The following is a 24,910-nucleotide window of genomic DNA, read 5'->3' as shown; positions in this document are numbered from 1 at the left end:
TGATATACACTAATTTGGAATTAATTTATTAACTTATTAAATAAGTTATTGAGAGATGCACTTATTCAGATTTGGAATACAAATACAGTAAGATATTGTCCATTCTGTGAATAGATTATATTATTGGGTGCTTGGGTTATGTTCAATGTGTGGGTGCTTGGGTTATGTTCAATGTGTGAGTGCTTGGGTTATGTTCAATGTGTGAGTGCTTGGGTTGTGTTCAATGTGTGAGTGCTTGGGTTATGTTCAATGTGTGAGTGCTTGGGTTACGTTCAATGTGTGAGTGCTTGGGTTATGTTCAATGTGTGGGTGCTTGGGTTATGTTCAATGTGTGGGTGCTTGGGTTATGTTCAATGTGTGGGTGCTTGGGTTATGTTCAATGTGTGAGTGCTTGGGTTATGTTCAATGTGTGAGTGCTTGGGTTATGTTCAATGTGTGAGTGCTTGGGTTATGTTCAATGTGTGAGTGCTTGGGTTATGTTCAATGTGTGAGTGCTTGGGTTATGTTCAATGTGTGGGTGCTTGGGTTATGTTCAATGTGTGAGTGCTTTGTAGTGTCGAGGATTGGCGGAGAGCCAGGGGCGACCAAGGGTGATACCTTATAAGTATTAATAATATTAATACCACAAAATCCCGGGAGATAAGGGAACCGGGAAAACACAGATACGGAAGGGGACTTCTCCCGGGACAGGAGGAGGAACTGAAACGAATACGGACACTCGCCGATAAAATCAAAAGAAAGGCCCAAAACGGCTATCAGAAAATAAAGCGACCCTTCAAAAACAGGGCGAACAACCCAACAGAAATAAGTGCTGAAATGCAAGCACTGAAAACCCCAGTCCGGGGAAACAAAATAAAAGTACAACCTAGCAACACCAGGCACAAAAAGAAATAACCATGAGACGCAGCTCAGGAAAAAACGCAAAACCAAAATACATTTACCGGGGACAACGTCCCTCACCCAAGAGCTCACACGAGCACGAAAATAAAAGGAGAAACAAAGAATCTTGAGAAGGGCGTCAGCTGTGTACACTGCACTAACGAACTGAGCACCCTCATATCAGAACCGAGTCTACCGTGTGCTTTACCAGCTGTGCACCAGAGCGAACAGTGGACACCAAAGCGTCGACCGATAGTCCGCGAGTGCTTTATATACCTTCAGGAGGTAGGTACCCTTGGCACTAATGAGGGCCAGGTGAAAATAATAACCGGTACTACCTCCCAACCCTGACAGGACCCCCTACTAAGGAGCGGCCCCAGACGATCCTTCAGCCCCCCGCCTGCGCAATTCACGGATGAGCTCTGGGTCCAAAATGTCCCTAGAGGGGACCCAAGAGCGCTCCTCGGGGCCATAGCCCTCCCAGTCCACGAGGTACTGCTTACCCCTGCCCACGCGGCGCTCAGCCAGGATGCAGCGCACCGTAGAGACCGGGCCCCCGTCAATGAGCCGAGGAGGTGGAGGAGCCTCCGCCGGGGCCAGTGCACCGTATAGACCGGGCCCCCGTCAATGAGCCGAGGAGGTGGAGGAGCCTCCGCCGGGGCCAGCGCACCATAGAGACCGGGCCCCCGTCAATGAGCCGAGGAGGTGGAGGAGCCTCCGCCGGGGCCAGCGCACCGTAGAGACCGGGCCCCCATCAATGAGCCGAGGAGGTGGAGGAGCCGGGGCCAGCGCACTTGTCAGCACCGGTTTGAGGCGGGAGACGTGGAAGGTGGGGTGAATCCTCATGGACCGGGGCAGTTGGAGGCGCACCGTAACCGGGTTGATTTTTAAAATCATTTTAAAAGGGCCCACTTCGCGAGGGGCGAGCTTCCGGGACTCGACCCGCAATGGCAGATCACGAGTGGACAGCCACACTCGCTGCCCCGCCCTGTAGGAGGCGCCGCCTGTCGGCCAGCCTCTTTTGGGCAGTAGCCCGTAAGAGCGCGGCTCGCTCCTTACTCCAGGTGGCCCGGCACCGCCCAACAAAACCCTCCGCAGAGGGCACTTCACCCCCCTCTCCAGCTCCGAGAACAGTGGTGGAGCGTAACCGAATTGTGCCTCGAAGGGCAAGAGCCCTGTGGAGGTGTTGAGTGTTGTGAGCCCTGTGGAGGTGTTGAGTGTTGTGAGCCCTGTGGAGGTGTTGAGTGTTGTGAGCCCTGTGGAGGTGTTGAGTGTTGTGAGCCCTGTGGAGGTGTTGAGTGTTGTGAGAGTACTCCACCCACGTGAGCCCTGTGGAGGTGTTGAGTGTTGTGAGCCCTGTGGATGTGTTGAGTGTTGTGAGCCCTGTGGAGGTGTTGAGTGTTGTGAGAGTACTCCGCCCACGTGAGCCCTGTGGAGGTGTTGAGTGTTGTGAGCCCTGTGGAGGTGTTGAGTGTTGTGAGAGTACTCCGCCCATGTGAGCCCTGTGGAGGTGTTGAGTGTTGTGAGCCCTGTGGAGGTGTTGAGTGTTGTGAGCCCTGTGGAGGTGTTGAGTGTTGTGAGCCCTGTGGAGGTGTTGAGTGTTGTGAGCCCTGTGGAGGTGTTGAGTGTTGTGAGCCCTGTGGAGGTGTTGAGTGTTGTGAGTGTACTCCGCCCACGTGAGTTGGCGACTCCAGGAAGTGGGGTTGCCGTGGCTAGGCCCCGGAGCGTGTTCTCCAGAGTCTGGTTTGTGCGCTCCGTCTGCCCGTTGGTCTCTGGGTGAAAGCCCGATGAGAGGCTCACCGAGGTGCCTAACATGGAGCCAGAATGGAGAAGTGAACTGGGGTCCGCGGTCAGACACCACGTCCTGGGGCAGACCGTGTGATCTGAAAACGTGGTCGACTACCAACCGTGCGGTTTCTACTGCTGACGGTAATTTGGGTAGCGCCACAAAATGAGCCGCCTTGGAAAACCGGTCTACCATGACCAGAATAACCGCTTTGCCTTCGGATGACGGCAACCCCGTAATAAAATCCAGGGCCACGTGGCTCCAAGGCCGTCACGGGATGGGTAACGGGGGTAACAGCCCTGAGGGGGGTCGGTGTGAGCCCTTGCTGTGGGCACAGACCGAACAGGCGGCCACAAACTGCCAGCCGTGAGGCATGTCCCCCCTGTAGCTCCTGGGGCCGGACCCCAGCGGGCACGAAGAGGCAGTGAGGCATGTCCCCCCTGTAGCACCTGGGGCCGGCCCCCAGCGGGCACGAAGAGGCAGTGAGGCATGTCCCCCCTGTAGCACCTGGGGCCGGACCCCAGCGGGCACGAAGAGGCAGTGAGGCATGTCCCCCCTGTAGCACCTGGGGCCGGACCCCAGCGGGCATGAAGAGGCAGTGAGGCATGTCCCCCCTGTAGCACCTGGGGCCGGACCCCAGCGGGCATGAAGTGGCAGTGAGGCATGTCCCCCCTGTAGCACCTGGGGCCGGACCCCAGCGGGCATGAAGAGGCAGTGAGGCATGTCCCCCCTGTAGCACCTGGGGCCAGACCCCAGCGGGCATGAAGAGGCAATGAGGCGGCCCCCCTGTAGCACCTGGGGCCGGACCCCAGCGGGCATGAAGAGGCAGTGAGGCATGTCCCCCCTGTAGCACCTGGGGCCGGACCCCAGCGGGCATGAAGAGGCAGTGAGGCGGCCCCCCTCCTGGATCTGGCTCTAGGCGTAGTGCTCTCCGCACCGCCGACTCGACCTCCCAGATCACTGGCCCACGATCTGATCAGCAGAGAGAATGGGTTGAGGAGCGTGCTCCCTGTCGGTCTTATCAAACACCCGGGAGAGGGCGTCGGGTTTCCTGTTCTTAGAACCTGGACGATAAGTCAAAATAAAAGAAAAGCGCAAAAAACAGTGCCCAGCGGGCCTGATGCGAGTTGCGTGTTTTGTCAGTTTGGACGTACTCCAGGTTTTTGTGGTCCGCCCACCGTGAACGGATGCTCCGCCCCCTCCAGCCAGTGGCGCCACTCCTCCAGGGCTAGTTTGACCGCCAGCAGCTCCCTATCCCCCACGTCGTCATTTCTCTGGGCCTGGGACAGTGACCGAGAGAAGAACGCACAGAGAATGGCTCTCCCACCCCCAGCTCAGAGGCATCGACCTCCACAATGAACGGGAGTGACGTGTTCGGGGTTATTAAGATGGGTTCAGAACAGAACCTTTTCTTTAACTCTACGAACGGCGCCTCCGTGCGAGGAGTCCAAACACAGCACTGGAGCAGTCTTCTTGGTGAGCGCAGGGATGGGCGCGGCCACAGTGCTAAAGTTACGGATAAAACACCGATAAAAATTGGCGAACCCTAAGAATCTCTGCACTTGTTTAACAGATTCAGGGGTGCGCCAGTTCCTCACAGCTGTTACTTTAGCTGGGTCCATCTCGGTTTTTCCAGCTGACACAATAAAACCGAGAAACGAAACTGAGTTTGCGTGAAAAACGCATTTCTCCGCCTGAACAAAAAGGCGAGCTTCTAAGAGGCGCGTTAGAACCAGTGTCACGTGTCGAATGTGCTCAGAAATATTGGCAGAGAAAATTAAAATATCGTCCAGATAGACGAATACATCTCCGAATACATCTCCCTGAGCACATCGTTGACGAGTGCCTGAAAAACTGCGGGGGCGTTGGTGAGGCCGAATGGCATGACCAGATATTCATAGTGGCCTGTGTGTGTGTTAAAAGCAGTTTTCCACTCATCGCCCTCCCGTATGCGTACGAGATTGTACGCATTACGGAGGTCCAGTTTGGTAAACACTGACGCCGTCTGCAGGCGCTCGAATGCGGAGTTCATCAGCGGCAGGGGGTATCTATTTTTAACAGTAATTGTGTTCAGCCCCCTGTAATCGATACATGGCCTTAAACTCCCGTCCTTTTTCTTTACAAAAAAGAATCCCGCCCCCGCCGGTGACGTAGACGGTCTGATGAACCCATTAGCCAATGCGCCGTCAATGTATTCCTTCATGACCCCGCCCTCTGGCGCGGACAGCGAATAGAGCGCACCCCTGGGCGGGACTGTACCCGGATGAAGGTCGATGGCACAGTCATATGACCGGTGGGGAGGTAACGTGGAGCACAGTCATACGACCGGTGGGGAGGTAACGTGGAGCACAGTCATATGACCGGTGGGGAGGTAACGTGGAGCACAGTCATATGACCGGTGGGGAGGTAACGTGGAGCACAGTCATATGACCGGTGGGGAGGTAACGTGGAGCACAGTCATATGACCGGTGGGGAGGTAACGTGGAGCACAGTCATATGACCGGTGGGGAGGTAACGTGGAGCACAGTCATATGACCAGTGGGGAGGTAACGTGGAGCACAGTCATATGACCGGTGGGGAGGTAATGTGGAGCACAGTCATATGACCGGTGGGGAGGTAACGTGGAGCACAGTCATATGACCGGTGGGGGGGTAACGTGGAGCACAGTCATATGACCGGTGGGGAGGTAACGTGGAGCACAGCCATATGACCGGTGGGGAGGTAACGTGGTCGCCCGTTGCTTGCTGAATACCTCCGCCACCTCACTATACACCCTGGGCACATTAGGTGGCAGCGGGAACGCAATAGCCCCCACCACCCCTCCTCACCCCCACTGGTCGAGTTCGGGAATAGGCTCTCTGTGTCCCAGTCTGTGACGTCACTACCCTCTCCCTCGTCAACAGGACGATTCCAGTCACAGACTGAATCCCACTCCAGACTCTCCTCCTGCTCCTCGTCTGGTAACCTAACCCTAGGACTGGGGAGCCCCCTAGCCTCCTCCTCGTCCAGCTCGGACCCTATGTCCGTCTCTACGGGAGGAGCAGAGGGAGTGTGCGTCTGATCAGAGTGGCCAGCGCATTGCGGACCCCACCGGGACACTGGATTGCTCCAGTTCCCCCAGTTTATTTGGGGCTGATGTTTAGCTAGCCAGACATGGCTCAATACTATCGGGTACGCCGGGGACTCCACCAAAAAAAAAAAAAGTCCTCCCGGTGCCGCATCACAACCCGCTCTGTCATGTGACGCACAACGCCGGACCCCAACGGGCCTCCATCAGGCGCCGTGATGGATTGAGGCTGTGGCATGGACCGGACCGGCAGGTTGTTGTGCTTAGCCCACTGGCGATCAATAAAGTTATCCACCGCCCCAGAGTCAATAAAAGCGTCAGTCCTCACCACAACCCCCTTCCACGTCAGTTCGACGAAAAAACACAAACCAAAATACATGTACCGGGGACAACGTCCCTCACACACGAGCTGAAAATGAAATCAAACAAAACAAAGAACCTTTCGGAAGGCGTCAGCCGTGCACACAGCACCAACAAGCAATGTTTTTGTTTTGTTTTTCAAATGAGACAGAAACCCGAACCTGCAGGATACCTGACTCAATAAGGCACAGAGTCTTACCGCGTGCATACTGGTGTCAGAGCGAACAGTAACACCAAAGCGGAGACCGATTGTCTGTGAGTGCTTTATATACCCCTGGCACTAATGAGGGCCAGGTGAAAATAATGAAGGTGGCCACGACCGGTACTACCTCCCAACCCTGACACATTGGCAGTATTTTTCTCTTGTTTCGCAAAACTCATTCATAATACTAAATTGAAATATAAGAGTATAAGTAGAAATATAAATGCTGAGATTTACTTATTTTTTGGTTTGTGGAGTGTGAGAGTGGCGAGAGAACTGTATGTATGCACTGAGGAGCGCACATTGGCTGTGTACGTATGCACTGTATGTATACACTGAGGAGCCCACATTGGCTGTGTACGTATGCACTGTATGTATGCACTGAGGAGCCCACATTGGCTGTGTACGTATGCACTGTATGTATGCACTGAGGAGCGCACATTGGCTGTGTAAGTATGCACTGTATGTATGCACTGAGGAGCCCACATTGGCTGTGTACGTATGCACTGTATGTAAGCACTGAGGAGCGCACATTGGCTGTGTACGTATGCACTGTATGTAAGCACTGAGGAGCGCACATTGGCTGTGTACGTATGCACTGTATGTAAGCACTGAGGAGCGCACATTGGCTGTGTACGTATGCACTGTATGTAAGCACTGAGGAGCACACATTGGCTGTGTAGGTATGCACTGTATGTATGCACTGAGGAGCCCACATTGGCTGTGTACGTATGCACTGTTCTGTTCCATTATATGCAAGCCCTGACCGTCTGCAGTGTGAATCAGACCCATTCTGTAGCTGTTTCTGAGAGGGGTTCTCTCTCCCCCTCCACACGTGCCATGGCAAAGAGCTCTTTTTATATGCAGGTAGTCGTCAACTTACAACCGTAATCGGTTCCGACCGACCGGACGTAAGTGGAACTGGTCGTAAGTCAGCCTATTTTAGAATTACCTTACATATATTATACTGTGTAATGATATTATAATCATCTTTAAGTCATATTTTATCAATATTTTCTTTGTTCATTATTGTTATAACCATTGTATCACCAGTCTTAGTACTGTTATCATCTTTTTATGCCATTTCATATTTCTGTGAAATGGCACCTCCATCCTCCTGCTAAATAGATTAAAAAACTAAACCATGCACCATACGACGAGCTGTAAATAGCCAAAAGTACCACTGTCAGATCTGTGGGTCCTGTTGGAAAACTTGAAACACAAAGTGAATGCATTCCGCCATCTGGTGGCCTTGTGGCGCTATTGCAAGTGACTGAACTCGAGGTTGAGGTTCATGGCAGAAGCTGAAGGTTCTCAAGAATTCACTGAACAGATCAAGAAAATAACAGGGCTGTATCGATTTATAGATTAGATACTCTATTGAGTTATAGATTAGTTGCTGTATTGATTTATAGATTAGATACTCTATTGAGTTATAGATTAGTTGCTGTATCGATTTATAGATTAGATACTCTATTGATTTATAGATTAGATACTCTATTGATTTATAGATTAGATACTCTATTGAGGTATAGATTAGTTGCTGTATGATTTATAGATTAGATACTCAAAAAAAAGTTTGCTATGGCGGCGCACTTACGTGCAGCGGCTCAGTGCTCTAGATACCGATACCTTTTTGATCAGTTTACTGTTCGTTTTCCTTCTATTAAAGGCCATGTATGTACAGGCATATGTAAAATACAGCCGGCACGAACCGCTTGACATCGGTTTGCCGCCTAGAAGCTGTATTCTAAATCAGGACGACATTCCATCGGAGCTCGTCAGACCACCGGGAGTATTTATCAGTGAGATGTCGCCCCTTCTATCTGCCACGAGAGTTTACTGTCGTCATAATAACTGCTGTTTACATAGCTCCTGATGCTAACACCACAACAGCCTTGGGCTACTTGCTAACTGGCATTAGCAAACAACAGCGGGCCCATCCTGACGGAGTTTTTGTGATAGCAGGTGATTTTAATAAAGCCAACTTAAAGTCTGTCCTCCCCAAATTTTACCAGCATGTCCAGTGTCCCACGAGAGGTAAAAATACACTTGACCATGTTTACAGTAACATCAAGCATGGTTTTAAAGCATCACCTTTCCCCCATCTGGGCCAGTCTGACCACATCTCCTTGTTCCTGACTCCAGCATACAGACCACTTATCAACACGGTCAAACCAACTGCTAGAGAAATACAAGTGTGGCCAGAGGGGGCTTCGGAGCAGCTACAGGACTGTTTTAATTGCACTGATTGGACTATATTTGAGGATGACAATATTGACACATACACCTCTTCTGTGTTATTCTACATAAAATGCTGCATGGACAATGTGACTACCACAAAACGGATCCGTGTGTTTTCTAACAACAAGCCGTGGATGACTAAGGACGTACAACTCCTCCTGGAGGCCCGCAACACTGCTTTCCGTTCTGGTGACACGCTACAGTACAGCACGGCCAGGGCGAACCTGAAGAAGGGTATCAAGGACGCCAAAGCAGCCTATAAGCGGAAGATTGAGGACCACTTTGACAACTCGGACCCCGCAGGGCATGGCAGGGGATACGTCACATCACCAGGCGGGACAACACCAGCAGCCTAACCAGCACCAGTGCTGTAATGGCGGAGCAGCTCAATCAGTTCTTTGGCCGCTTCGAGGTGGAAAGAACAGCGACGACCATCGACCCAGCTCTAGCCACCAACAGCCAGGCACTCGTCATCCAGCCTGCTGATGTGATACGCACACTCCGCAAAACCAACACACGGAAGGCAGCTGGCCCAGATGGCATCTCAGGGCGGGTCCTCAGAGACTGTGCTGCAGAGCTAGGTGAAGTACTCATTACATTACATTATTGGCATTTGGCAGACGCTCTTATCCAGAGCGACGTACAACAAAGTGCATACCCATAACCAGGGATAAGTTCGCTGAAAGACCCTAGAGGGAAGTACAATTTCAACAGCTACCTGTACAACGAAGATAAGGACCAGGGCCTTTTTTTTTTTTTGAACAAAGAAACAAACAACAGAGCAAAAGTGACCAAAGTTAAACATCCAAACACTGCTTACCTAGCTGACTAAAAATACCGATACACAAAGCAAGTCACAGAGACAACAGTTAAGGTTCACAGAGAGGTAGGGAGGGATGGGGAGAGGTGCTGCTTGAAGAGGTGTGTCTTCAGCTTGCGCTTGAAGGTGGGGAGAGATTCTACAGTACTCACAAACATCTTTAACCTTTCTCTGTTACAGTGCACTGTCCCCACCTGCCTGAAGACATCCACAATAGTGCCAGTTCCAAAGCAGGCTGCCATAACATCCTTCAATGATTACAGGCCTGTGGCATTGACACCTGTGATCATGAAGTGCCTGGAGAGACTGGTTCTACAACACATCAAGGCTGCTCTGCCACCCACCCTGGACTCCCACCAGTATGCATATAGAACCAACAGGTCAACAGACGATGCCATCTCTATTGCCCTCCACACTGTACTGCGCCACCTGGAACGACAAGGGGCATACGCACGGCTGCTGTTTGTGGACTACAGCTCTGCATTTAATTCCATCTTACCCAGTAGACTGTTCTCCAAGATGTGCGACCTGGGCATACAGTACAACACCTGCCTGTGGATAAAGGAGTTTCTGACAAACCGACCACAGTCAGTCATGATGGGGCCACATCGCTCCTCCACTCTGACACTCAGCACAGGAGCCCCACAGGGCTGCGTGCTGAGCCCGTTCCTCTACTCCCTGTACACCCATGACTGTGCTCCATCTCACAACACCAACAACATAGTCAAATTTGCAGACGACACAACAGTGGTGGGGCTGATCACCAAAGGCGATGAGTCTGCCTACAGAGAGGAGGTACAGAGGCTGACAGAGTGGTGCACAGAAAATAATCTGACACTTAACATCAAAAAAACAAAAGAACAAATAATGGATTTCAGGAAGAAGCAGGATGTACATTTACCACTGCACATCAACGGGGAGGAAGTGGAGAGAGTGTCCAGCTACAAATTTCTGGGCACACACATTTCAGAGGACCTCTCATGGAAGACAAACACCACGGTGCTTTTCAAGAAGGCACAAAAGCGGCTGTACTTCCTGAGAATGCTCAGGAAGGTGAACCTGGAAAAGAAGCTCTTGGTGTATTCTACCGCTGCTCCATTGAGAGTGTCCTCGCACACAGCATCCTGGTGTGGTATGGTAGCAGCTCTGCAGCAGACAGGAAGTCCCTACAAAGAGTCATTAAGACTGCACAGAACATCATTAACCAACAGCTACCTGCCCTGGACGACATCTTCGCCTCCCGTTGCCTGAAAAAGACACACAACATCCTGAAGGACTCATTCCACCCCGCCCATCACATGTTTGAACTGTTGCCCTCCGGAAGACGCTACAGGTCCATTAAAACACGCACCACCAGATTTATAAACAGTTTCTATCCCAAGGCCATTTCCATACTGAACTCCGAACTGAAAACCATGTGCAATATGGACTAATTCCTTTTTAACTGCATGCATGCACTTTATTCTCATTGATGAGAAATTGACTTTTAATCCTGTTTAACTGCATACGTTGGTACTGAGCACATGGTATAAATGTGGTGTGTAGAATGAGTTGAAGTGAATGAATAGAAGTACTTTTTCGGTTCTAGAGTGCACCTGATTTTCGTTGTATGTCTGTACAATGACAATAAAGAATCTTGAGATACTCTATTGAGTTATATTAGTTGCTGTATTGATTTATAGATTAGATAGTCTACTGAGTTATAGATTAGTTGCAGCATTGATTTATAGATGTTTTGCTGTATTGAGTTATAGATTAGTTGCTGTATCGATTCATAGATTAGTTACTCTCTTAAGTTACTCTATTAAGTTATAGATTAGTTGCTGTATTGATTTATTGATTAGTTGCTGTTTTGAGTTATATATTAGTTGCTGTTTTGAGTTATTGATTAGTTGCTGTATTGAGTTAAAGATTTGTTGATGTATTGAGTTAAAGATTTGTTGATGTGTTGAGTCATAGATTAGTTGCTGTATTGAGTTATAGATTAGTTGATGTACTGAGTTATAGATTGGCTTCATCCCTTTGAGAGATTTAACATGACTGGACAGTACTGTTCTTTTGCAGTTTGTGGTCACAGTGTAACACCAATCAGAGGAGAGGCACTGATGGACTGTATAACCGCATATATGTGACGGGACAGAGGGCATACATTAATCATAATGTCATATTTAACAGACATTTAATGTTTTCACAGCTATCTTATTTCTTCATTCAGCTTGACAGTGGCTTTCACAGTCTTTAAATCCAGTCCAGCTTCACAAAGGTCCAGGCCATGTCTTTGGTCATGCAGGGTCAGTTCAACAACCCGTTCCTCCACCACAACAGGTCAAGTTCAAATCTGGCCATAAAAGCCCCACCCCAGCATTTCCCCCACAGCTACTTCACATCTGGGTGTGGAGTGGCAGGCTTTAGACAGGGAGCCTGATGGGTATTAGCCCCAGGTGTGCATCTTTACAGCTGAATTCCTCATTTGAAATCTTTCATGGCTCCATCTGTTGGAGCCATTTTGCCACCACATATCTCCCTCTAACACCTGCCATACATACATCCATAAGACATGCTAACATGCCATACAGTAACAACTTACCAGCATCCATAAGACATGCCAACATGCCATACAGTAACAACTTACCAGCATCCATAAGACATGCTAACATGCCATACAGTAACAACTTACCAGCATCCATAAGACATGCCAACATGCCATAGAGTAACAACTTACCAGCATCCATAAGACATGCCAACATGCCATACAGTAACAACTTACCAGCATCCATAAGACATGCTAACATGCCATACAGTAACAACTTACCAGCATCCATAAGACATGCTAACATGCCATAGAGTAACAACTTACCAGCATCCATAAGACATGCCAACATGCCATATAGCAGCCAAATGATCTACACACTAATAGCAATGTCCATGAGGTAGACAGGAAAACATGTCAGAGGACATTCTTCCATTGTAACAGACTGTAAAGCCCCACTGTATAATATAATGCTAATGGCTTACATTGAGCAAAAAGTCAAAGCGATGGTATAATCGTAGATAATTATTCCCCTAAAAAAAGAAAGATAAAGATCCTTGTAAATATCACTTGAAAAGGAAAAATAAATATTTAAAATAAGTAGCGTCACTAGTTCTGTGTTCATCTTCGTCTCCCGTATTTCATTCTTATTCTGGTTACCTGTTACCAAGACGCCAGTGCAAGACGTTAAATACTATGAGTACCATGATCCACTGAGGTACTTAGTTGCCATCCATAAAAAACAACTGAATGTGCTGTGGAAATTACATAGTGGGTCTTTATCGTCAAGTCAAATTTATTATCCCACAATGGGGAAATTAATTTGCCTCAACACTCCAATACAAAATGAAACCAAAAGCATTAACATACAGATCACAAAGAGGACATACATTCAGGTCCAGCACACAACACAAACTAATATAATACACCATACCTGGGAAATATGAAAGCATTACTGGGCTATGACTAATGTTGCTCTGTGTGAGAGCTCATAACACAGACGGACCCCGGCTGGGATAAAGGAGACCGCAGAGCGTTTAGTCCTTCTCCTGTGCTGCAGGAGCCCCCACTGTCCCTATGGCTGTGCCTGCTCAGCTGGCTCCAGTCACCAGCAATCTGTGTGACCTTATTTTCCATGAGTTTAACATCCAACTCCTCAACAGAGATCTGCTCAACGCCAACAACCCGACTAGCCAGTCGCACGACTCGCTCCGGTTTGGTCTGGTCTTGTGCTCTCATGTCTCAAAACAAACATGTGAGATGCTTTGGAGAACTGATTCTCAAAATGCTTACATTATAGTTTTCTCTATTTTAAGTCTCAGTGTCCTTAAAAAATGACAAACGCTGTTGTACATTAGCTGTATTCTGACTGTGCAGATTACACAATAGGGTTGAGCTGACCCTGACCTGTTGGGATCTCCTTAAAAGCAAATCAACACTCCACAGAATAAGGTTGCTGTTCACTTGCAGCTCAGTCAGTTTCTTGGCCAATATATGAGACTGGATTATGTGGCAAGCACAAGTACAATTTTATCCAGAATATAATATGCACCAGGGAAATAGCCACTACACAGCATGCAGAGCATTCTCCAAAGACTCACTGAGCTGTCTCAGTGTTGATAGTAGTTTCTAAGCGTCATGCCACATATGGTCACATCTCACAAGCATGTAGGCTCTGTCTGCGGTCACACACGCATGTTACATCAGTAATTAGAATCTCAGCACACAACACAACAGCACAGTATAGCTGGGACGGGGGTGGTACATCCCCAAGGTGGGTGCCAGAGCTTTTGGGGTCCTCTCAGGAGTGCACTGGGGATGGCCCTGAGCTGCACCTCATCCTCCCTGTAGCTCTCCATCGCTCTGCTCCCTCATGGCCACGCTCACTGGGAATGTGGAGACTGGGACAAGGCCGCAGGCCTAGGAGTACATACAGAAACACAGAGACATACACTTCCCTTCACTAGCTTAAGCCTCCGGGCAGCTGTACAATGCAGAACAGCGTCTGAAGTCCTATAATCACTGAAGGTTCCTCCTGAATCTACAGGAACTGAGGCAGAGCAGTGAGAGACTGAGCAGCTGTTCACTATGCAACTAAAACAGACATGAAACCTGTTTTTTACCCATCAAACATTGTCTGAATGATCTGTAAAACACTAGTTTACAGCCCTATCGACTGCAATTAAGACACGAGAATACCTGTGTAGTTGTGGGAATTACTGTTGGAGAAACAATGGATTGCAGTTTCTTTAAACGGCCACTAGATGGTGCAGGAAGTTCTGTTTCAAACTGAGTTCTGGGGCCTCATTTAAACCGCTGCAGACCCACAAAAAAAGGCTTAAACTGAGCTTATGCCACGTGCTTAAACCTTGACCCATACGCACACGCATTTTGGAAGCAGAGGGAAATAGCGACTCTGCAGGCAAAGTAGTGAAATAAAGAAAATGTGTTCAAATGAGAATTTCACTCAATTATTTGGACTGAGAAGCCTGCTAGTCAGCAGAAAATCAATTCCTTAGTAATCGTTTTGTTACCAATAAAGAACATAACCAAAAATAAAAGAGAGATTCATCTTTTTTCTATTAATTGGGGCATTAATTAGTCCACACTGATTGATTCAAAGCAATTCCCCTATTTGTGAAAGGGTTATAAAAGGGCTGGGTGATGCCCGTGCACAATGATGCGCAATGGCTGCTTTAGCACTGTTGGAGGGCTTTGCCAATGGCAGGCTTCAGATGGAGAGGGTGTTCAGGGACCACACAGATTTTCAGGCCCATGATGATGACTGGCTTATGAGCCCATTTCCATTCCCAAGAGCAATTCTCTCTGAATTGTGTGCTGAACTGGGCCCAACATTAGAGTGACCAACCTCCAGAAACCGGCCAATGCCAGTCCACTTACAGATTTTCACCACTCTAGGGCTTCTGGCAACCGGCACGTTCCAGAGGGAATTGGGGGACAGGTCGGGGATTTCACAACCCTCACTGAGCCTCGCGATGCCATCCGAGTGGGAATGACCCGGCCATGCCTGCGGTTTCCCTACAGTGCGGGGGAACAGGCCAACATCAAAGCCCAATTTACAGCCACGTCCGCTTTCCCAAATGTAATGGATGCGGTCGACTGCCCTCATATTGCAGTCAGATCAGATTCAGCTTTATTGTTGCATCTTCATCATATTCACATAGAAAAATAGAGCAAAAATCTTAAGTCTCGCCCCTTCGACCTCCAGCAGAACAATACAATATGCAATAAAACAATACAATACACAATAAAAACACAATAAAACCGACATGATAATGATGCTGAAGAGAACCAAGTGCTGAATATAATAAATATGTAGCCTGCTAAAAAACAGCAGTAGTGCAGCATTAAATCAATGTAAAAACACTTAAAACACTTAAAATCCTAGTGATTAAAATCAGAATGATTCCTCCGTGTCCATGAGCCTGATGGCTGGTGGTAGAAGGAGTCCTTCAGTCTGCTGGACCGGGCTCTGAGGCTGCGCCTCCCTGAGGCTGCAGCTGGAACAGGCTGGTGTTGGGGTGGCTGGGGTCTTTCACCATTTATCAGGCCTTGATGCACCCACAGGAGGGGGCAGCCTGTAGCGTAGTGGTTAAGGTGCAGGACTGGGACACGCAAGGTCGGTGGTTCTAATCCCAGTGTAGCCACAATAAGATCCGCACAGTCGTTGGGCCCTTGAGCAAGGCCCTTAACCCTGCATTGCTCCAGGGGAGGATTGTCTCCTGCTTAGTCTAATCAACTGTACGTCTCTCTGGATAAGAGCATCTGTCAAATGCCAATAATGTAATGTAATGTACCGGCTGTTATAAATGTCCTGTATGCAGGGGAGCTCACAGCCTCTGATCTTCTGAGCTGTTATAAATGTCCTGTATGCAGGGGAGCTCACAGCCTCTGATCTTCTGAGCTGTTATAAATGTCCTGTATGCAGGGGAGCTCACAGCCTCTGATCTTCTGAGCTGTCTCTGCGACTCTTTGTGTTGCTCTGCGGCTGTGAGCAGTGCAGTTCCCGTGCCATGCTGTGACACAGCCAGTTAAAACACTTTGGCTTGTTCCCCTGTAGAAAGCAGGCAGGATGCTGGGCCCCATGACAGACTTGTTGAGCCTTCTCAGGTGGAAGAGGCGCTGCTGGGCCTTCTTCACCCCCTGATCCACATGAGTGTCCCATTTTAGGTCCTCTGTGATGTTGATGCCAAGGAACCTGAACTGGCCCCCTCTCTCCACAGCAGCACCTCACATTCTGATGGGGGCCAACTCCGTCTTCCTCCCCCTCCTGAAGTCCACCAGCAGCTCTTTGGTTTTGGCCACGTTGGGCGAGAGGTTGTTTCCCTTGCTCCACTGTTCCAGGTGGTCGACCTCCCTCCTGTAGGCCGTCTCGTCCCCATCGGTGATCAAGCCCACCACGGTAGCATCACCGGCGAACTTGAGCACCAGGTTTGAGTGATGTGTGGCCACACAATCATGTGTGTACAGGGAGTAGAGGAGGGGGCTCAGGACACAGCCCTGAGGAGCTCCTGTGTTCAGAGTCAGAGGAGCAGAGGTGATGGAGCCCAGCCTCACTGCCTGCCCCGCTCAGTCAGGAAGTCCAGGATGAGATCGCACAGCTCAGGGGTGAAACCCAGGTTGTTGAGTTTAACGACCAGTTTGGAGGGGATTATTGTGTTGAATGCTGAACTGTAGTCAGCAAACAGCAATCTGGCATAAATCCTTGCTGTGGTTGAATAGAACCTAAAGTAAAATCGGAACATAATTGATTGAAAACAGGAGACTTGGAGGAAAGCTTTGGATAACGATTGCATGTAAAAGCATGTGCATGTGCGACACTTATTGCATGTAAAGCTTTTGCTTTGGATTTATTGTGAAAAAGAGTGTGATTCACGTTGCTGATGTGTGGTGTGGTGTGACAGGTGGTCAGAGTTTGAGCCCTAAAGGGGGGTTGTGAGAGTGAAGGTGCTGACAGGTGGTCAGAGTTTGAGCCCTAAAGGGGGGTCGTGAGAGTGAACGTGCTGACAGGTGGTCAGAGTTTGAGCCCTAAAGGGGGGTTGTGAGAGTGAACGTGCTGACAGGTGGTCAGAGTTTGAGCCCTAAAGGGGGGTTGTGAGGAGTGAAGGTGCTGACAGGTGGTCAGAGTTTGAGCCCTAAAGGGGGGTTGTGAGAGTGAAGGTGCTGACAGTTGGTCAGAGTTTGAGCCCTAAAGGGGGGTTGTGAGGAGTGAACGTGCTGACAGGTGGTCAGAGTTTGAGCCCTAAAGGGGGGTTGTGAGAGTGAACATGCTGACAGGTGGTCAGAGTTTGTGCCCTAAAGGGGGGTTGTGAGGAGTGAAGGTGCTGACACTGGGTTACCCTGTCTGAGAGAAAAGGATATATAAGTCCAGAAGACATTGACGACTTTGTTCAGGCGGTAAAGGTATTTTTCCGATATCATCATCATCATCATCACTGTAAGGCTAAGGAGCATTTAGAAGTGTTAAATAAGTGTTTGTTTTTTGTAAATGTTGACCATGTGGCAAATGTTGAAATGTGAGATCAATATCTAACACACGAAAACGCGACGGACTAATATTACGAGAGAAAAAGAGTAATTGTGCAGTTAATTAAGGGTTAAGAGAGCATTTTTGGAGAGAGGCAGTGTGTAGATCCAGTGACAGGATTAATAAAAAGCACAAGCACAGGTCATTGGATACGAGTTTTAGAGGAAGAAACGTGTGGAAGGATGCTGGCATTGGGGGACATCAAAGCCCTGCTGGCCAGGGTGATGGGTGCAGAAAGAATGGCTGAACTGCTGAACAGAGCCAATCTCCCGGGGGTAGCTGACAACCCCTTGGCAGACGGGGTGCCACTGGACAGTCACAGAAACGTGCTGTGGACCGCCCTGAGAGAGACTTTTCCATTCAGCCTGGATCCTAAAGCACTGAAGGGGGAGCCATGGGGGGACACTGAAAATCCAGCAGCATGTCTGGAGAAGCAGCTCAAAAGATGGCGCACGATGACAGAAAGGGAGATTACACAAGACTCCATCATGCTGACCATGTTTCGCTCTGCCATTGTGGAAGCCATGCCCCCTCTTGTGAAATCCAGACTGGATGAGGCGGTAGGCCTGATGGCAAAGAGTGAGCGGGAGTTCACTGAACATGTGGTCCACGCGGTGGAGAAGTACCGCAAAGAGGAAAAGAAACAAGATGACCGACAAAAAGAACTCCAACGGAAGCTGCTGCAGCTGCAGCTGGAGGAACTGAAAAAGAAAAAGACAAGCCAAAGAAAATAGCACCAGTGATGGCAGATTTCATGTTTGAAGAAATGCTGCCGCCTATGCCCCGGAACCAGGGAAAGGGGGGTGGAGATGGACCCGTGTCCAGCGTCATCTACAACATTTTAGGAATGCCTCCTGCATTTTTACAGGGGCAGCCCTCAGGGGGTCTAAATTGGGGACGGCAGCAGGCCCAGGGGGTACGGCCCTACCAGCTGGGACAAGGAGCTAATAAAGGGAATCAAGGCAACAAGAACCAGAACCAGAACCAGGGACAAAGAGGGGCAGGCCAGGGAGGGCCACCAGTGTGTTGGGGCTGCAACCAGCCAGGACACACCAGAAGAAACTCCCCAACAAATCCCTGGGAAGAACAAAATCAAGGAGGAGCCCCACAACAAGGGAGTGGAGGAGGTCCGATGAATTATCAAGGCACACAATAGGGGTGCCCAGAGAACCTGAAGGAGGTAGGACTTGTGCTCAGCCTTCTTCAGTGTACCCCTGGACCCCAAGAGTCAGGAAGTATTTACATTCCAGTATGGAGGTAAGCAATACACTTACACTAGAATGCCACAGGGATTTAAACACTCACCACATGTGTTTAATGAGGTGTTAAAAAACGATTTGGACGGCTTAGAAGCTGAAAGTACAATCATGCAATACGTAGATGATTTGCTAGTATGTTCTGAAACCAAAGAACAATGTGAGAGGGACACAATTAAGTTGTTAAAGAAATTGGCAGAAGGGGGACACAAGGTGTCCAAACAAAAATTGCAATATTGTCAACCAAAAGTAGAGTGTCTGGGTAGGGAGATCGAAAAAGGTCAAAAGGGAATAGCCAAACACCAAATAGAAGCAATAGTCAAAGTGCCCAAACCACAAACAGTTTGGCAGATGATGACCTTCTTAGGAATGACGGGCTTTAGCTCAGATTGGATAGAGAGCTACGCAGAAAAAATAGCGCCACTCTGAAAAATAATGAAAGAAGCAGGGCACACAGAGTTGAAAAATGTTTTAAAATGGGATGAAGATGCTACAGTGGCGTTTGAAGGGATAAAAAAGGAGCTGGTGATGGCACCAGCCCTAGCTCTACCAAATTATGAGAAAGAGTTCCATTTGTATGTGTCAAATATGGAAAATGGATTTGCAGCAGCAGCCAATTGCATTATTATAGCACTAAATTGGACGAGGTGGCACAAGGGTACCCACCATGCTACCAGGGGTTGGCAGCAGTGTACTATGCATATGAAAAGGCAGCTACAATAACTATGGGTTATCCTGTAACAATATACACACATCACAAGATAAGTGAACTAATTGAGCAGGGAATGTTTGTATTGACACCAGCAAGAATAACCAATTATCGACTGTTGTTGACGTACCCAGACATTATCATAAAGGAATGCTACGAACAATGGAGAACCAATTCAACATAAAGAGCAGATATTGGATTTAATAATGGCAATGCTAAAACCAAAGTCATTGGCTATTATTACGTGTCAGGCACACAAAAAGGGAAATTACATGGTAACTGAGGGAAACAAAGCACTAGATGAGTTGGCTAAACAGGCCTCAGGATGTTCAGCTATGGTGATAGCCCCACAGATAACGGTTGTGGCCCAGCCAGAATTGGATGACATAAAGGAAATGCAAAGAGTGGCATCTCAGGGAGAAAAGACGCTGTGGGAACAAAGGGGGGCGAAAGAAGGAGATGATGGGATATGGAGAAACTCAGAGGGTTTGTTTGTAGCTCCGAGTCCGCTACTAACAATACTAATTGGGGAAGCGAATGGGGTAGATCACTGTGCAAGGGGGGAGGTAATGAGAAAAATAAAACAAGAGGGGTTTTGGTCTCCTTATCTCCAAGCGTCAGTAGATTACCAATTAGGACAATGTGAAAACTGTCCACAAAATAATGTAAGAAAAGGAATAACTACTCCATTAGGGCATATTCCAGTACCAGAAGGCCCATTTAAGCATCTGGTAATGGACAATGTAGATATGGGGAAAACGGTGCGTGGTAACAGGTACATGTTGGTAATCATTGACAGGTTCAACAGATGGGTGGAGGCAGTTCCATCAAAAGATTTGGGGGCAGGAACAGTGGTAAAGTTCTTGTCTACGGAGGTGATTCCTAGGTATTGCAAACACTCAGAGTAAAACAAAGATTTGGCTGTGTCTACCATCCTCAATCACAAGGAATGGTGGAGAGAATAAATGGAATGCTTAAAGCCAAGATCAACAAAATATGTGTTGACACAAAATTGAATTGGATTGATGCTTTACCTTTGGCCTTAATGAGTTATCGAATGCAGCAGAATAGGATGACTCACTTAAGTCCGCATGAAATGCTCACAGGTAGACCAATGCCTGTACCAAAAATTAGGGAGCCCAGCAGAGGGTCCACACTGGAACAATTGGATTTGGAAATGAAAGAATATAACTAACCATGGACTATTTATACACAGGAAAAGAAGAAGGAGGGAAGAGCACGAGCTATAGAGCTCCAGTTCAAGAGCACCAGTTGCAGCCAAGAGACCAAGTCTACGTGCGGAAGTTCCAAAGAAAGTGGAATGAGCCAAGGAGAGAAGGACCCTTCAAGATCACAAAGACCACACCCACGGCAGTACAGGTGGAAGGAAGCAGTGTTAGGTATCATCTGAATCATTGCACTAAGGTTGTGCCAGAGGTAAACGATGGGGGGGGGTCAGAGAAATTGTAGGAAACACTGAAAGAGAGCAGTCAGGAGAGCGGGAGGATCCTGGTGAAGGAACCTCAGCTCAAGGTAGAGAGCAGTCAGGAGAGCGAGAGGATCCTGGTGAAGGAACCTCAGCTCAAGGTAGAGAGCAGTCAGGAGAGCGAGAGGATCCTGGTGAAGGAACCTCAGCTCAAGGTAGAGAGCAGTCAGGAGAACGAGAGGATCCTGGTGAAGGAACCTCAGCTCAAGGTAGAGAGCAGTCAGGAGAGCGGGAGGATCCTGGTGAAGGAACCTCAGCTCAAGGTAGAGAGCAGTCAGGAGAACGAGAGGATCCTGGTGAAGAAACCCCTGACAGAGGTGCAAGTGGAGCAGAAGGAGGAGAAGCAATCTCACCAGCACGATTTGTTACCGATGTCCAAGACCTCATCCATGGTCTTGGCACCATCAATTGGGCCAACTATTGGTAAAGTAAAAGACAGGGAGAAGATAAAGAGCGATTTCTACAGTAATATTGTGATAGAAGACTATGAACAGAGTGAAGATGAGAAACAGATCTTATGGTACATCGCTAGTAATAATCCGTGGTACTGATGGGCTAATTATACCCAAGCCAAAAATAACCTGGATAAAGTAAATAGGAAGGCAGGTTTCTTTATATCATTAATAATTTTCTGACTAGTCAAATAACTAATCCAGTTAGCCTCCAGCTAGAGTGAGTGAGCAGCAGACATTTTTGACAGTTGAAAATGGATACATTTCTACAGCAGAATAGTGGGCGGAGCTTGTGTAACCTAGCAATCGGCTACCCTGAAGAAGTCAGCAGTGAAACAGGGCAAAAGAAGCACAAAGCTAGGCTACTGAAAGAGACTCCAGAGACGCTCAGAGCAGAGTTTACTGTGCTGAATGAGAGAGGTGAAATCAGACCTGCTGTTCTACACAGAGCACCCAGAAGCCTGGCATTCTGCTCTCCGTGCAGATGATAAAAACATGAAAATGGGCGGCAATAAAACAATGAGGCAATTGTACCTAGACACCACCCCCAAATTTAACATCAATATATAAAACAACGGTACTGTCATGATTCAAGGATCTGAATTAAAATGACAGCAGTTTGAGACTAAAACATGAAGTTGAACAGAAGAAATCCACTGTGCCCTATAAAGCCCCATCTGCTCCCAGTGTGACCGGATCAGCCTCCCTGACACACACAGTGCCCAGCCCTGCCCAGCCAGCCTGCTCCAGCACACTCACAGCCACTCACAGCCCTGCCACACCCAGAACACCGCTGTCTGTACAGCGCATCCAGGACTGCCTATCCCTCCTAGAGGTAGAATTAATCTAAATGAGAGAGAATAAACTGCCAGAGACAAACAGTATTCAGAGACACACAACTGAATTTACCCAATTCAAAGAGGAAACCCAGACAAATGGGACAACTAGGAGAGAGCACAACTGATCCCTGTAAGGAAAATGAGGCTCTAAGAGCAGAACTGAGGGATTTAAAGGAGGACCTGGAGCAGAGAGACACGCAGATCCTCAGTCTCAGAGATGAGCTGCTCACAGACCACAGACTGCACATCACAGACTGAGAGCAGCTCAGCCCTCAGAATCACTGCAGACCACAGACTGCACATCACAGACTGAGAGCAGCTCAGCCCTCAGAATCACTACAGACCACAGACTGCACATCACAGACTGAGAGCAGCTCGGCCCTCAGAATCACTGCAGACCACAGACTGCACATCACAGACTGAGAGCAGCTCAGCCCTCAGAATCACTGCAGACCACAGACTGCACATCACAGACTGAGAGCAGCTCAGCCCTCAGAATCACTGCAGACCACAGACTGCACATCACAGACTGAGAGCAGCTCAGCCCTCAGAATCACTGCAGACCATAGACTGCACATCACAGACTGAGAGCAGCTCAGCCCTCAGAATCACTGCAGACCACAGACTGCACATCACAGACTGAGAGCAGTCAGGCAGAGCCACAGGCCAGCCCCAAGCCCAGCACCGCCCCCCCTCAGGACCCCAGCCCTCCATCAGCATCACAGCCTGAGAACAGCCGGACAGAGCTACACCCAGCACCTACCCCACCCTGCTCACAGCCTACTGCAGGGAACCAGCCCCCACCACAGCCCCCGAAAACCACCATACTCATCGACTCTAATGGCAAGTTCCTGCAGCACAGACAGATGTTCCCCACACACAGGGTAGGACAATTCTGGTGTCCCACTACTGACACAGCACACAAACTCCTTTGTCGTTCCCGACTAGGCGAGCCAGATAACACACACGGGTATGACCTGTGTTCTCAGGGAGAGAGGGTTTCACAGACAGTGACAAAGGTGGCCCAAAACGCACGCAGGGAGTTCCCCACAGCCAACATTACCATCTCCACTTTCCTGCCTCGAAAGGACGTCCCTTCTGAACTAATCAATAACATAAGCCGAGCCATCACCACAGACTGCGCTACACTGACGGGAGTTAAAGTCACACATCACCCCACTCTGACCCCGGAGCACCTATATGACCAGGTGCACCTGGACCGGAGCAGCGTCTGGATGTTTGCAGAGGACCTGACAGGAGCAGCACCCAGCCCTCACGCCATCAGAGGACCACCACGCCACCACCAGGGAACAGGACGCACTGCCCACCCATCACAGAGGACGAATCCACCCAGCAGAGCCCCGCCCAGCACAGCCAACCCAAACCAGAGGAGCCCCCCACTCAGCAGAGCCCCGCCCCACACAGCCTGACCCAGCACACCATATATATATATATATATATAGCCCTGCGATGGACTGGCGACCTGTCCAGGGTGTATTCCTGCCTTTCGCCCAATGTATGCTGGGATAGGCTCCAGCCCCCTGCGACCCTGTTCAGGATAAGCGGGTTAGGATAATGAATGAATGAATGAATAAATATATAGAGAAAATATAAGAGAAAATAAAAAACAGGTGTGTATATGTGTATGTATGCATGTATGTATATGTATATATATATGTGTATATATGTATGTATGCATGTATATATGTATGTGTGTATGTACATATATGTGTATACATATATAGCCTATTTTTTACCACTTGTTCCTTTGTTGTTACTTCTTGATTTATCTGTGTCACTTTTTATTGTACAAATCTATAACAAATGAAATTTTATTGAAAATGAGATCATTACTGATTAGCTCTTGGAATATTCAGGGTTTGTATTCATCGACATTTGGAATTAAAAGCACAAATTCAGAATTCCACATAAACATATATCATGACATCATAGTTCTTTTAGAGACAGGGCGCTGTGACAACACAAACACTCACTGTCCCCCAAACTATCGAGAAATTTTACTTCCATCCCTAAAACATAATATCATTTTGGCAGAGACTCAGGAGGGGTGGTGATATGGTACAAAGAGGAACTATCATCCAATCTATTTGAAACTGAAAGAAAACCAACATATATGTGGGTAAAAAAATTCAACAAAAACACCATTGAGTGTAATAATGACATGTACATTGTGGGAGAAAAATATAATGTAGCCTAGGACATATGTATCCAGATATGTACAATGCATATAGTTAGAAAACTGCTTGAAAGAATAAGATGTGCTTGTGACAGATAAGCACAGAAATGTAGGGGAGGGGTGAGTGTTCTTCCACAGCATTACGTCATATAGGCATACGTGCAGCGGAAAAGCAGAACAAAGTATACAGGCTGCCAAGACGGGCAGAAAGAACACTCTCCCAAGGTTTAGCGCAAGTGCTTGTTACGATAAAATAATGAGGAATCGCACCCAAGGTCAGTTCCTCCGAAACCAGCCTAAGGAGGGAAGACGGATGATTAATGTTAGCTTTGTAGTTGCTGTAGCAGTGTGTTAATTGTGAAACAAATGTTACATGACTTAAAGGGCAGATGAGGACTCAGGAGTACAATGTGTGATGGAAAAGTACTGGACCCTGTATGGAGATGATTGACTTTCGCCATAATATTTTCATGTGATAAAGCAGGATGTGTAATGGTATAAGAATAGACTGTTAAAATCTAGAGTCTTACATTGG

At 48.3% G+C, this 24,910-nt stretch overlaps 2 protein-coding genes and 1 long non-coding RNA gene across 19 annotated transcripts in view; all 3 read left to right on the top strand.

Moving 5' to 3' along the window:
* Positions 1–3,497, top strand: part of LOC133119267 (NACHT, LRR and PYD domains-containing protein 12-like) — a 116,576-nt gene extending 113,079 nt beyond the window's left edge. Inside the window, exons 10-12 of the mRNA XM_061229795.1 lie at positions 1,323–1,485; positions 3,054–3,089; positions 3,402–3,497. Of these exons, the coding sequence (XP_061085779.1) occupies positions 1,323–1,485; positions 3,054–3,089; positions 3,402–3,497 (295 nt within the window). The remainder of the gene's footprint in view (positions 1–1,322; positions 1,486–3,053; positions 3,090–3,401) is intronic.
* LOC133118954 (NACHT, LRR and PYD domains-containing protein 12-like) overlaps positions 1–24,910 on the top strand; it is a 687,468-nt gene that overhangs the window by 375,051 nt on the left and 287,507 nt on the right. The window lies entirely within an intron of this gene.
* LOC133118987 (uncharacterized) lies at positions 18,060–23,940 on the top strand. Its single transcript, XR_009706464.1, has 2 exons — positions 18,060–18,693; positions 20,618–23,940. It is a non-coding gene; the product is annotated as an uncharacterized LOC133118987 (long non-coding RNA).

The sequence above is a fragment of the Conger conger genome, chromosome 19, assembly GCF_963514075.1.
Source record: "Conger conger chromosome 19, fConCon1.1, whole genome shotgun sequence".
NCBI lineage: Eukaryota > Metazoa > Chordata > Actinopteri > Anguilliformes > Congridae > Conger > Conger conger.
This window is presented reverse-complemented; position numbering and strand designations above follow the sequence as displayed.